The 12,498-nt window shown below is 47.1% G+C and overlaps 1 protein-coding gene across 2 annotated transcripts in view; it reads right to left on the reverse strand.

Annotated features, from left to right (window-relative positions):
• Positions 1 to 1,107: 1,107 nt before the first annotated feature.
• LOC107378883 (low-density lipoprotein receptor class A domain-containing protein 4) overlaps positions 1,108 to 12,498 on the reverse strand; it is a 222,681-nt gene continuing 211,290 nt past the window's right edge. For both annotated transcript variants that reach the window (XM_054741343.2, XM_015949355.3), the window contains 2 exons: positions 11,421 to 11,471; positions 1,108 to 1,894 (listed from right to left, as the gene is read on the reverse strand). In XM_054741343.2, coding sequence (XP_054597318.1) covers positions 1,304 to 1,894; positions 11,421 to 11,471 — 642 coding nt within the window. In that variant the 3' untranslated portion in view covers positions 1,108 to 1,303. The remainder of the gene's footprint in view (positions 1,895 to 11,420; positions 11,472 to 12,498) is intronic.

The raw sequence follows: 12,498 nt of genomic DNA on the forward strand, positions 1-12,498 counted from the left end.
GGCTCGGCTGACTCTGCATTGGGCTTTCTGCATGCAACTGGCAGGAGCAACGACGTGTTGTTCCACCAGGGAGGAGACACGGGTGGTGTGTGTAGGGAGGCGGGGCAGCAAAATGCTCTAAAGAGAAATGGAGAGAGCGCAACAGCAGAGGAGAAGGCAACGATGAGTCGAAAGAAGGCTTTAAAGAGGGTTTCAGCTTCTTTTACAAAAAGGACTCTTCTATAGCCCTCGACTTCGACCGCAGGCAGCATCTGTAATGACCTTGTTCGAGCAATCTATACTTTGATTTTGCTTTTGGTGATTTTTTTTTGTAAAGACGGAGCGCTAGGCCTTCGGTTTTAGTAGCGGCCATGATGGAAGGGGTTCCGTGTGGATGTAGGTAGATCACAACATGCAGGTCGGGGTGAGCGGGAAAACAAAGCGACGGGCGCTCAGAGGTCCAGAAAGACCTGAAAAGAAAAATCTGCTCCGACCGGGCTCCAGCTGGACAAAAATGGCCCGTTAACAAACTACATGAAACCCAACGAGCTGGGCTGGAGCCGAAGCCGGTTTCAGAGCCAGCAGCCGGTCAGGAGCAGATTCCTCCCCCGATGAGGCTGACGTGGACACAGACACGGAGCAGTACAAGGTCGTTCTCTGATGTAAGCGAACAGATGGTGTAGGCTGGGTTCAGTGAGATCTTGAGCTGACATAAGCTGTTACGTGTTAGTTTTTAGATTTACTTTTGTTTTTTTGCTCCCAAAACAAGTTTGGAGCCAGAGTTCAGACAGTCCAAGCATGTAAGGACCCTCAAAGATAAGAAAAAGAAAAAACATCACCGCATGACATCGTGTCCCTCCGGCCTAGAACAACAAAACGATAGTGCAACTTTTAGGAAACGGTTCTTCTGTTGTGAACTGAACGTTTGGAACTTTTCCACGCCGTTTTGCTTCCTCGCGAACCTTGGCACTAAGATTTGGGTTGGTGAGTCTTTTGTTGTGTTCTCTGTAAGTTCTCGTTTTGTGCACAGATCCCGGTCCGAAAAATTCAACAAAAAGAAAAAAGCAAAAGAAAAACCACCTCCTTAGATCCGGGACAGCAGAAAAATAAAAACTGTTTCAGTCTGAGTTTTAAAAACCGCCCCAGTTAGAAGTGAAATCTGCGCTGTCCTTGTTTAGTTGTAGCTCATGTTGATATCTCGTTGTGCGTGGGAGTGTGGACAGAGGGCGTGAGGGCGACGGAGCGTTTCGGAGATCGATGCCGACAGGTCGGGGGGGGGGGGGGCACATTTCAGTCTCGGACGCCTGTCCCCGCCCTCTTCTCCTCAGACCAGGTCCTCTGGTTTGCTGTCCTTGGCAGGAACTATTGTGCTTTCTGATTGGCTCTGCTGTTGGATCGTCCTGCTCCCCGGTCCCCCCGGCCTCCCTACTCTCTGATTATTGCTGTGCTGGTGTACAAAGAAGGCCGAGCCGGGGTAGTGGCCCATCACCTCGCTGTACGCCGGCGGTGGGCCCTCCATGCGCCCGTAGCTGCTGGAGTTGGCTGCGCTGATGCCCGAGTTACAGCTTGGTGGCCTCGGGCCTCCTCCTCCTCCCCCCAAACCTCCGCCTACACCCCCCAACCCTCCCAGGCAACTGCCCCCCATGTCGATCAAGTCACTGTCATAGATGGTCCGGTTGGGCGGCGCCCTCACCGACTCTCGGTTGAGCTCCATTTGCTGCTCCGGATCGCGGAGCTGCAGTGTGCAGGGTCCCTGGTACGGCGGCGGCTCCTCACCGTCGGACAGAGAGATGGTGGGCGGCAGGTCGATCTGGTGCTGCATGTAGGGGTAGGTGGGCTGGAAGCGGCTGAAACGGTCACGTTGCATGAAGGAGGGAGCAGTGAAGCGATCCCTTACTGGGGGGGAGTATAACACCTGTGTGAGACAAGGCGGGACAGGCGAGGAAAGGGAGGGAGATGGTAAAAGGAAAGAGAGACAAGAAAGAAATGAAATGTTAGTTTATTGGATCAAAAACAGAACAAATACTCCAGCATAACCCTGTAGATTACAAGAGTTAGGGCTGGGCGATACATCGATATTTATAAAATATCTATATAATTTTTAAACAAGATACAAGATGACTCTGTGGCTGTGTCTCAATTCTGGGTCTGCATCCTTTGTCGGCCGGTTACGTCACAGTGCCGCGACTAGGCCTGTACCAATTCGAAGACTCCTTCAAATGCGGTCGACGAATTCGGCCTTCTTTTCGCCTGCAAGAAGGATGGGTCCGGTGTATCCTTCAATAGGTAGCATTTCCCAAGATGCCTTGCGGGCCAGACGGCAGAACTTTTAAAAACAATGGCGGACAGTGAAGCGGGAGCTGTCGGAGAGGATTGCGCATATAAATGTCAGTATAAGCTTAAATTGTTAGGTTAAGGACTTTTTGTGATACATGAACGTTATTTTAGTTTGAAATGTTACAGTAAAAGTGCTTGTATTGCGGTCTCGGCTCGTATGTTCGGCCGCTCGGTGTCGTACTTCTCACGCTACGTTTTCCCCCTGATTATAATAGAAGTTTGTATTTTAGGGACAAAAGAGAAAGCCACGGACTTTATTAAGCTTAGGGCGGAGATGGACCACATGATCACTGGAGCAAAGTATTTGGCGGCTGTGGCATGGAGGTACAACAACATCTCATATTTTAAAAACTCGTTTGAGTTTAGTTTTTTCTGCGAAAACATGAAAGGAATAACCCGTTGTCCTCTTCTCCATTCCTGTTATTTTTTCTTACATGTTTGTTAAGACTATTCTGGAGAAAATGGGCATCCAGGGGAAGGTGCCAGCGATGACCAGCTTCTGGAGCTGATCTGGGAGGACATGAGGCTGCAGAGGGCACAGGAGAGAAGGGAGAATTTTGACAGGCTTTTTACTTTGCTAGAAAAAAAATGGTTAAGAAAGATTAAACATGTACATATAAAAGAAATATCTAAATAAAATCAGTTCTGTATTAAACTCTTGAATTTTATTTTTGTTTACAAATGTTTATTGTTTAATATTACAGGGTATCCGCTGGGTCTTGAAAAGTCTTAAAAGGTGATAAATCGTTTTGGTCAAATTAAGACCCTAGAAAGTATTAAAAACTATTATCACATCTTTGCTCAGGCTCAGCTAGTCGAAAGTATTTTCTCTGAATTAGCTCTACCAACGGTCAAGGAAATTATTAAAAAGCTAAATAAAACTTCAAACTCTATCGTTTAAAGTTCCTTCTCCCTTCTGCTCAGCGGTCCCACGGTTGCTAGGCAACGGAACGTTCGCCAAGAGAGTGGCAGGAATTCATGAAGGCTAGGCCTGTCCAAATTCACAGCCGTTAACATCTGGTCTACTCGGCCGACGGAGGACCCAGCCCAAGTTGGCCGAGTAGGCTGGGTCCTTTGAAGGATGCAGACCCTGAATTGTGACACAGCATATATCTTTGTAACTGGTCAAACTGCTATGCTAGCGATTAGCTGCTAAGATAGCGACATGTTGCTCTGTCTCTAAGCGGTTATTACGTGTATTCTCACAAGTTTGCTCAATCTGAGAGCCTCTTGGTAAATGTGCTGCTCTAATCTTTGCATTTGGGTTCTGGTTTTGAATTATTTGGGGATGTTCAACGCCAACAGAGTTCTGTTTTTCCATCCCGTTTGTGCGGAGATGAGCCAAACCCCTCTCCCTTCCCTGTGTAATCAGGAAACATCTACGGATAGCTGGAGTGGCCAAACAACCTCAAACATATTGTTAGGGTTTGAATAGTAAACTAAAGGGTTACAGTTTTATTTTGAAGGCGAGCTCAAAGGATGAGAAAAGTTGTTCCGTTTTTTTCCGCTCTGGTTTGCTATGCTAGTAAATACTCTGTTACGAGTGATTCTGTTGAAAAAGTTAAGAGTTTGTAAGGCGTGGGTTACAGTGACAGTAAGCCGAAAATATTACTGATAAAAGAGCAACCAGAGACTCTGGTGTAAGTGGCACAGGCGGTTAGGCATGTTGTCAAGCTGAAGAAAGAGTCCTATCAGGTCTTTTTCGCATGTGGGACTCCAGAGGCAGCTGACGGGTACCAGCAGTCCAAGCGGAACGCAGCTTGGGTGGTCGCCGAGGCAAAAACCCGGGCATGGGAGAGTTCGGTGAGACCATGGAGCAAGACTTTCGTACGGCTTCAAGGAGATTCTGGTCCACCACCCTGTGCCTCAGGGGGGGAGAGCAGTGCGCTACCAACACTATCTATAGTGGGTACGGTGTGCTGCTGACCTCTACTTGGGACGTTGTGGATCGGTGGGCAGAATACTTCGAAGACCTCCTCAATCCCACCGACACGTCTTCCAGTGAGGAAGCAGAGTCTGGGGACTTTGGGTTGGCCTCTCAAATCTCTGGTGCTGAGGTCACTGAGGTGGTTAAAAAGCTCCTCTGTGGCAAGGCTCCGGGGTGGATGAGATCTGCCCGGAGTTCCTTAAAGCTCTGGATGTTGTGGGGCTGTGTTGGCTGACGTGGTTCTGCAATATTGCGTGGACATCGAGGGCAGTCCCACTGGACTGGCAGACCGGGGTGGTGATCCTCTTATTTAAAAAGGGGGACCACAGGGTGTGTTCCAACTACAGGGGGATCACAATCCTGAGCCTTCCTGGTAAAGTCTATCCAGGGGTTCTGGAGAGGAGGGTCCATCGGATTGTTGAACCTCAGATTCAGAAGGAGCAATGTGGTTTTCATCCTGGCCGTGGAACACTGGACCAGCTCTATACCCTTAGGGGGATCCTGGAGGGTGTGTGGGAATTTGCCCAACCAGTCTACATGTGTTTTGTGGATTTGGAGAAGGCGTTTGACCGCGTCCCTCGGGGGGCCCCATGGGGGGTACTCCGGGTGTATGGGGTACCAGGCCCTCTGATACAGGGTGTTAGGTCCCTGTACGACCGGTGTCAGAACTTGGTCTGCATTGCCGGCAGTAAGTTGGGCTCGTTTCCAGTGAGAGTTGGACTCCGCCAAGGATGCCCTTTGTCACTGATTCTGTTTATGGACAGGATTTCTAGGCGCAGCCAAGGTGTGGAGGGCATCCGTTTTGGTGGCCAGAGGATCAGGTATCTGCTTTTTGCAGATGATGTGGTCCTGTTGGCTTCATCAGAACGTGATCTTCAGTTTTCACTGGAGCGGTTCGCAGCCGAGTGTGAATCAGCTGGGATGAGAATCAGCTCCTCTAAATCTGAGACCATGGTCTTGATTCAGAAAAGGGTAGAATGCCTTCTCCGGGTCAGGGATTAAGTCCTGCGAGTTTAAGTATCTTGGGGTCTTGTTCACGAGTGAGGGAAAACTGGAGCGTGAGATCGATAGGCGGATTGGTAACGACTCTGCAGTGATGTGGGCGTCGTACCGGTCTGTCGTAGTGAAGAGAGAGCAGAGTCAGAAGGCGAAGCTCTCGATTTACCGGTCGATCTACGTTCCTACCCTCACCTATGGTCATGAGCTTTGGATAGTGACCGAAAGAACGAGATCGCGGATATAAGCGGCCGAAATGAGCTTTCTCCGAAGAGTGGCTGGGCTCTCCCTTAGAGATAGGGTGAGAAGATCGGACATTCGGGAGGGGCTCGGAGTAGACCCGCTGCTCCTCCACATCGAGAGGGGCCAGTTGAGGTGGCTTGGGCATCTGGTCAGGATGCCTCCTGGACGCCTCCCTGGTGAGGTTTTCCGGGCACGTCCAACCAGGAGGAGACCTAAAGGTAGACCCAGGACATGGTGGAGGGACTAAGTCTCTCACCTGGCCAGGGAACGCCTTGGGATTCCCCCGGAGGAGCTGGCCCAAGTGGCTGGAGAGAGGGAAGTCTGGGCCTCTCGTCTTAGGCTACTGCCCCTGCGACCCGACTCCGGATATGCGGATGAAAATGGATGGATGGATGGATGGATAACACTGACACCATTATGAGAGCAGGGTAAAGTAACATCTGGACTTATTCGGCCAGTGTGACGGTATGGAGCTAAAACAATATGTCTGAGGCTGGCTCACAGGGAGATTTAAAAATGGTGAGGCAAATACATGAGGCCACAAGTGTGGTGATAAAAACATAATGTAGTAACAGTAATGTACGTGGTGTGTAGCCACACACACCAACTTTCCATCTTGCAAATTCTCTTGAGATCAAACATGGCGGAGGAGGATAGTGCAGCAAGCTTATGTCACCTAACTCTCTGATTGGCTACCGTCACATTCAACGGGTAGCTTGTTTGTCCTTGAAATCGGGGAATGACAATCCAACATTTTCAATTTCCACGATTTATGATTGGAGCGGTCCCGACATGCTTCAGAGAAGAACAGAGTGCTCTTAATACATGGCAGAAATATCATAAGAGTTATTACAGTAATCAGGCACATCTGGATTACCAGAAGGGAAGAATTGGGTCAAAGATTGGTACGATTGTCTCTAGCTGTATGAACCATGCTTTCATAACAATCTAAAAACTAACAGATCAAACTAGGGCTGCACAATATATCGAAAAATTATCGTCATCGGGATAACAGGACATGCGATAGGCCCATTGCAAAGCACATCAAACACGGCGATAAATGTTTAGTTCAACAATTCCATCCGTGTCATACATCAACTTTTTGTAAACCAGCTGTTTTATACGCGGAAGTATTATTTGACCAATCAAATGTAGCCTTTCTGATATGCGGCCAATCAGATGCGTCCGTTCACGTAATACGCCCGCCCCCTACGTAGACCCTTAGGATGGAAAGCAACACCCAAACATTAGCGGCACCGTTCCCTTGTTCGCCTTCTGGCTCAGAGCAACGAATGCACTTTGTGCTGAGGTTTCTGGAATCAGCGCTGCTTTCAAAAGTGAACGTGAGTCCGCTCGGTGTCGTTAATCATTTTTACCGGGCTGACTCAGACACGTGACGGTGAACCAACCCACCTTCATATCGCTAGTGTTCCACCGGGTAGTGATGTTAGCCCAAGGCTCCGGTTAGCTTCCAGCTAAAAGGCTACAGCACTCTCCTCCCAGTCCCACCCTGCTAAAGAGGGCCTGGAAAAGTTCCCCCACATATCAAAATGATTTTTCATTTATGAGCTTTTATAACCTTGTTAATCAGGATAGTTGATTTGCTGCTGCACATAAACTGTCAGTCAGAAGCTCTGCTAGCCGGTTATCTTAGAGGAGCTAGTTCAATTTGTTAGCTTGTTATCAGAATTATAGTTGCAGTTTCATCATCTGAGCTGCTTTTTAAGATCTAGGTAAACTTGTTCAATTTGGGGTTAAAACCAAACTTTTTCACATATTTTCTATGTAGTTTTTTGCCAGTTCCTCTTTTGAAAGGTAGACAATTGTTTTTCTCGTTCCCTCATAAAATCTTAATATTCTCCTAGTTTGGCCCAGCACAGTTCACTTCCCAATAGCAGCAAAAGCCTTATATCATAACCACATAAGTGGAGAAAATGCTCAGTAGCAATGAGAGAATTTGCTGTTGCATTTAAGTGATGTTAACTATTATTTAACATTTAAACTTATTTTCAGATATTTTTATTTATTCAAAAAACCCTGGTAAGGGATGTTTTTCTGTATCTGGAGCATCAGAAAATGTTTTATGGTGGTGGTGATGTTTTAAAGTCACTGAGAAACTGCATGCATGCAGTTTGTTGTTTTGCTGCTAATACAGTAGCAGGTGCAGCTGCATATTTTTGCAATAAAAATGTTATGTTGTAATGGAATTCATGCATTAGTTTTTGTTTGCTTTGAACCCAGAGCAGACGTCACACGCCAGACGACATCAACACGGCATACTTTAGTATTTGTTCATTTATCGCGAGTAATATGGATATCGCAATAATAAGCACTGTTATCGAATACCGCAGGTTTTCCTAATATCGTGCAGCCCTAGATCAAACATATTTAGGTTGGGCGATATCGAAAACATGATGATGGGCAAAACATTCTCGCAGGAGATGTTAGGACGCTCTGTGGGCCAGACACTGCATGGAGCGCCTCACTAATCACAATCTTACTCGGGTTGCAGAAGCACCCCATGAGGGTTCACGTGGGACTTTGTCTCATTGGCTATTAGGGGCGGTGCTTCTGACCTGTCAGCCAATAGCTGATGGATATGCCCCTGCAGAGGGGGTAGGGCTACCCTTCACACACTGGTTCGGGAAGTTGTCACTCAAAAGTTTCAGGCTGACATGTTGATGCCAACTGGAACTAGGAGGGGTGCATCTGAGGGAAATGTTGAATGTTTTCTGCAGTCTGTTATATTGGATTGTTGTGGGGTTTAGTGACATTTAACCAACATGATGGAACTTTAATGCTCTTAGCTACTTTAGCTGCTGACTGACGCCGTGTCCCTGGCTTTGAAGTAAGCAACGTCGCAGCAACAGCACACACCACTGAGTTAGCAATTAGCTACAGACACTTCAGTTTAATTACAGTTAAAAAAAAGATTCTTTACTAAAACAAGACAACATGCAACAAACCAGCTCATCCACCAGCGTTTTTCAATATCTTCACCTCAATTACCTCCTCAGACTGGAACGACAAGAGCCATTTGTTCGTTTCTCACATTTCCATCCAGTTCCACTCATTTCTACTGCAGCGAGTCATGATCAGAAGGAACTCATTTCAATTAGTGACTGTGTCTGTAATCATCATCCCCCACTGACAAGGAAGTCTGGGTGAAGAGAACAACAGGCAGATTCAGGCAGAGGGAGAGAGGAACTGACGGGATCAAAAAGAGAAGCCACTGAGATAAGGACAGAAAGGAGAGGAGGAAAGAGTCACAGAGATAAAGAGAGACGGAAAGAAAGAACGGAGAGAGGAAGTGGAGATGGATAGACAGAAAGGGAGGAGGGGGAAAGGTGTGCAGCTGATAGAGGGAGCAGAGCGCAGCGGAGCAGGGCAGCTCTCAGACGGCTGTCTAGACGGTGTCAGGGGAGGTCTTGCTGATTAATGACGCACCCCCCCCCCCCACCACCACCACCACCACCACACACACACACACACACACACACACACACACACACACACACACACACACACACACACACACACACACACACACACACACACACACACACACACACACACACACACACACACAGCAGCCCTGCATCTATCAGCCACCCACACTGTAGCTGGGCTCCCTCTGTGTGTCTGCGTGGCCTTTTCCTCTCTCTCCAGCTGCTTCAGCACCAACTCGGTTTTCACCTCCTTCCCTCACATCCTCACATCCACTTTGTTTCCTCTACATCTCCACCATGCCCGCTCCTCTTTTCTATTTGATTATTAGTGAGGCTTTTATCTGGCAGACCTTTCATACCGATGGTAAATTTGGTGCCTTCTCGGTACATCGCTGCTACAACGTGGCTGGTTGCATGTTTCGTGTTTCCTTACACCGACTTCACTCACCGCCTCTTGTCTCACCACCTCTCGTAACCTCTTCCATCTGGTAAGGCAGCGCTAAACAAACCCACCCCCAGCCGTGGTTCTGTGCCTCTGATTCTTTGATTATGTTTGGAGCACGGTGCCAGCTGTACCCAGTGCGACATATGAGCTCCAATTCCTGGATGATCAAACATTAACAAGAAACCAAAACATGGATATCACGGAAGATCTCTGTGCCTTGGATGTTTTCTCAGAAGAATGAAACCATTAAGTGGGGCAATGTGCTGCTAAATAACACAAAGAAGCAGAAAGGCAGTGGAAAAAAGCATCTAAACGAGAGAAGATGCACCTGAGGGGGTTCAGGTTTCCCTCACAGCCTTTCGTTACTTTAGACGTCTTAATTTTAGAGTTTACGTTGCATTTGCTGCGTCTGAATATCCAACTGTTAACTAAACTCCAGTTGCAGAAACCAGGGCTAAATTGGACCATACAGAGGACGGTACCATGGCATCAACCAGAGAACCAAACCCAACAGACTCATATGTCGTTTACAAATTAGCATTGGTACGGTACCGTACGGGACCGGAATGTGGTTTCACACACGGGTCAGATTTGCGTTTTCGGTTCCAAGGTGACTCTTTTTCCAGACCTCCTTGCCAGCGGTCAGCCTGGGACTGAGTAGACACTGCGGACCTGAAGTTACATGCCTACATCTTAGCAAAATTCGTGATTGGCCTGGCGGCATCAGTGAACTGATATCACATGATAGCGCCCAAAACCAAAAAGCTTCCACTCACGTCTGCTAGCGTTTGTCCTACGTTAATCACGTAAGATGTCTAACCACAAATCAAATCAGCCACGGAGTAACAGCAAGGTGAAAACCTTTCTTTCGTTGCTTGCCGAATATAGCATCCAGTTAGAACTAGATGGAGCAGTGAGGAACGAGAAGGTGTTTCAGGAGCGATGGATGAGCGAGAATTTAGCCAAACCTCAAAACAGCATCGCAAGTACAGGAGTGGTCGGAGTGAATCGGACAGGCGACAAGGAAATGAATGCCGCTTATGGAGAAAGGTCGGCAATGGTCGGGAGGTCGGCGTGGACACTGTGGCTCCAACTCAAGCAACCTTAGGAAACGATGAGTGAGGACTCACTTGGTGGTAGTACAGGTGCAAAATTGATTTCAGACAACACAACCACATGCTCGCCAAGGCTGCGGGTCACATACACGTCCAGGAGCCCTGCCTTGGATATATTACGTTGAGTCACATTTTAATGTGACTCAAGGCATGAATGTTGCCAACCTACATACTTCTTTAAATTTTTTTATTATCAAATTTATTGACATGGGAATAATTATCTCGATAAGAGTCAGAAATTTCAATAATGATAAATTTTCGATTTATTGCCCAGCCCTAATACATATACATATATAAATATATATATATGTGTGTGTGTGTGTGTAAAGATGGACCAACCCTCCACGCCGACACCCCTAGGTTTCTGTAGAGCCGAATTGAAGCCAAATGGGCGGTTCCCCCCCACCGCCATCATGGCCTCTCATCACTCCTGGTAAATGGAACTGAGAGTGGGGGCTGTGACGGTGGGCCAGTTGATTGACACCCAGCAAACGCTGAACTGATTGTAGCTAAATGAGTTAGCCAAAGCTAACAAAGGTTGGCAGGCGTTTATAGCTAAAAACAACAGTGTTGAGCAACTCTCTGCCTTCCCTCCTCAGAGTTGTCATGATGGTAAACTAGATCTATTACAGCTAAAATGGGTCTGAACCAAGCTGTAAACATGTTTCTGTCTGCTGTGAAGTTGGCATTTTTAAGATGGGAGTCGATGTGACCTTGCTCCTTCTGGAGTCAGCTCCTAGTGGATGAGGAGGGAACTGCAGTCTTTGCCATTTCTGGGTTGGCTTCATTTTGACAGCCAGAATTTGCCCCTTGGATTGACTTCAATATTTTTTTACACAGAGGAAGACCCATTAGAGCTACCACTGTTTGAGCCTGCTGACAGAACCGAGCCGTGGGTCAGAAAGCCCTAAGAGAGGTGGTGGCCTTACCTCTGAGGCACCTTGTCGAGAGCTGCTGTCCGAAGGCCACAGACACCCATCCTACAACACAGAAACACACAGAGTCAAAAGCTACACATCTGAGTGTGTGAGCAGGTGATTTATGTCTGATTTATGGATTAATTAATCTCTTCTAAGAATTTACCACGTTTGCATTCTACCATCGTTCCTGGTACGCTGTATGAGATGGACATGAACAACTTTATTATGAAACATCTGGCTTATTTAGACATTCAACCCAAATCCTGAAATAAAACTCTTCTTTAGTATTTAAAACTGGTATGAGGACATTAATGTTAACTAGCCAGGTTCTAGGATTAGTGCATTGCTGAGTGTTGCATTCTGGGTAAAATCTGAGGTTTGGTTGTCAAGAAGATAGCTGTACACCTATTCTAACCTGTGTGTGTGATTTGAACCCTCTATGTCATCTTGATCCAAAGTCAGACAACAGAGGAGGGATTCAGTTAGCTTGTGAAAAAGGGACACCATTTGTCTTTTTAATTTAGTCCCCAGCAACACAACACTGAGGATTTAAAAATATAAGGCAGCAGCCCAGGAGAATGATGGGAACAAACCCAAAATCAACCCAGTTTGTGGTAAAAGTCCGATCTCTGTACATCCTGTAGGAAGAGAGCGGGATTAAAGGAAGGGATAATGGCCAAAGAGGCAAAAGCGCTGTGTGAACATGATATGGATGTACTCACACAAACCACACTAAACGTTCCCCTCACAGACCAGAGCAGAGCTGTTAGCTCAGGAAAACCAGGACAGAAGTTCTAACGGAGATAAAACGATCCTTTGAACCCAACTAAACCAGACTGGGAACATAACTGTGGGCTGTGTTCCTGTTTCACAAATCCAGAAACCACCAACGCGAGGACTGTGGGGACGTTCAGTGAGAACAGATGAATGGACAGTTATCACTAGCAAACCCCGGTACCAGCAGAACCGCTACACACACAGAAAACTAAGAGATTTTTTTTATTCTAACAGTTTACATTTAAAAGATCAAAGGTTCAGCAACACAACAGAACCTCCTGACTACATGGTTCTGGTCCACTCTCAGCTG

This window comes from Nothobranchius furzeri, chromosome 5 (genome assembly GCF_043380555.1).
Source record: "Nothobranchius furzeri strain GRZ-AD chromosome 5, NfurGRZ-RIMD1, whole genome shotgun sequence".
In the NCBI taxonomy this organism is placed as follows: Eukaryota; Metazoa; Chordata; class Actinopteri; order Cyprinodontiformes; family Nothobranchiidae; genus Nothobranchius; species Nothobranchius furzeri.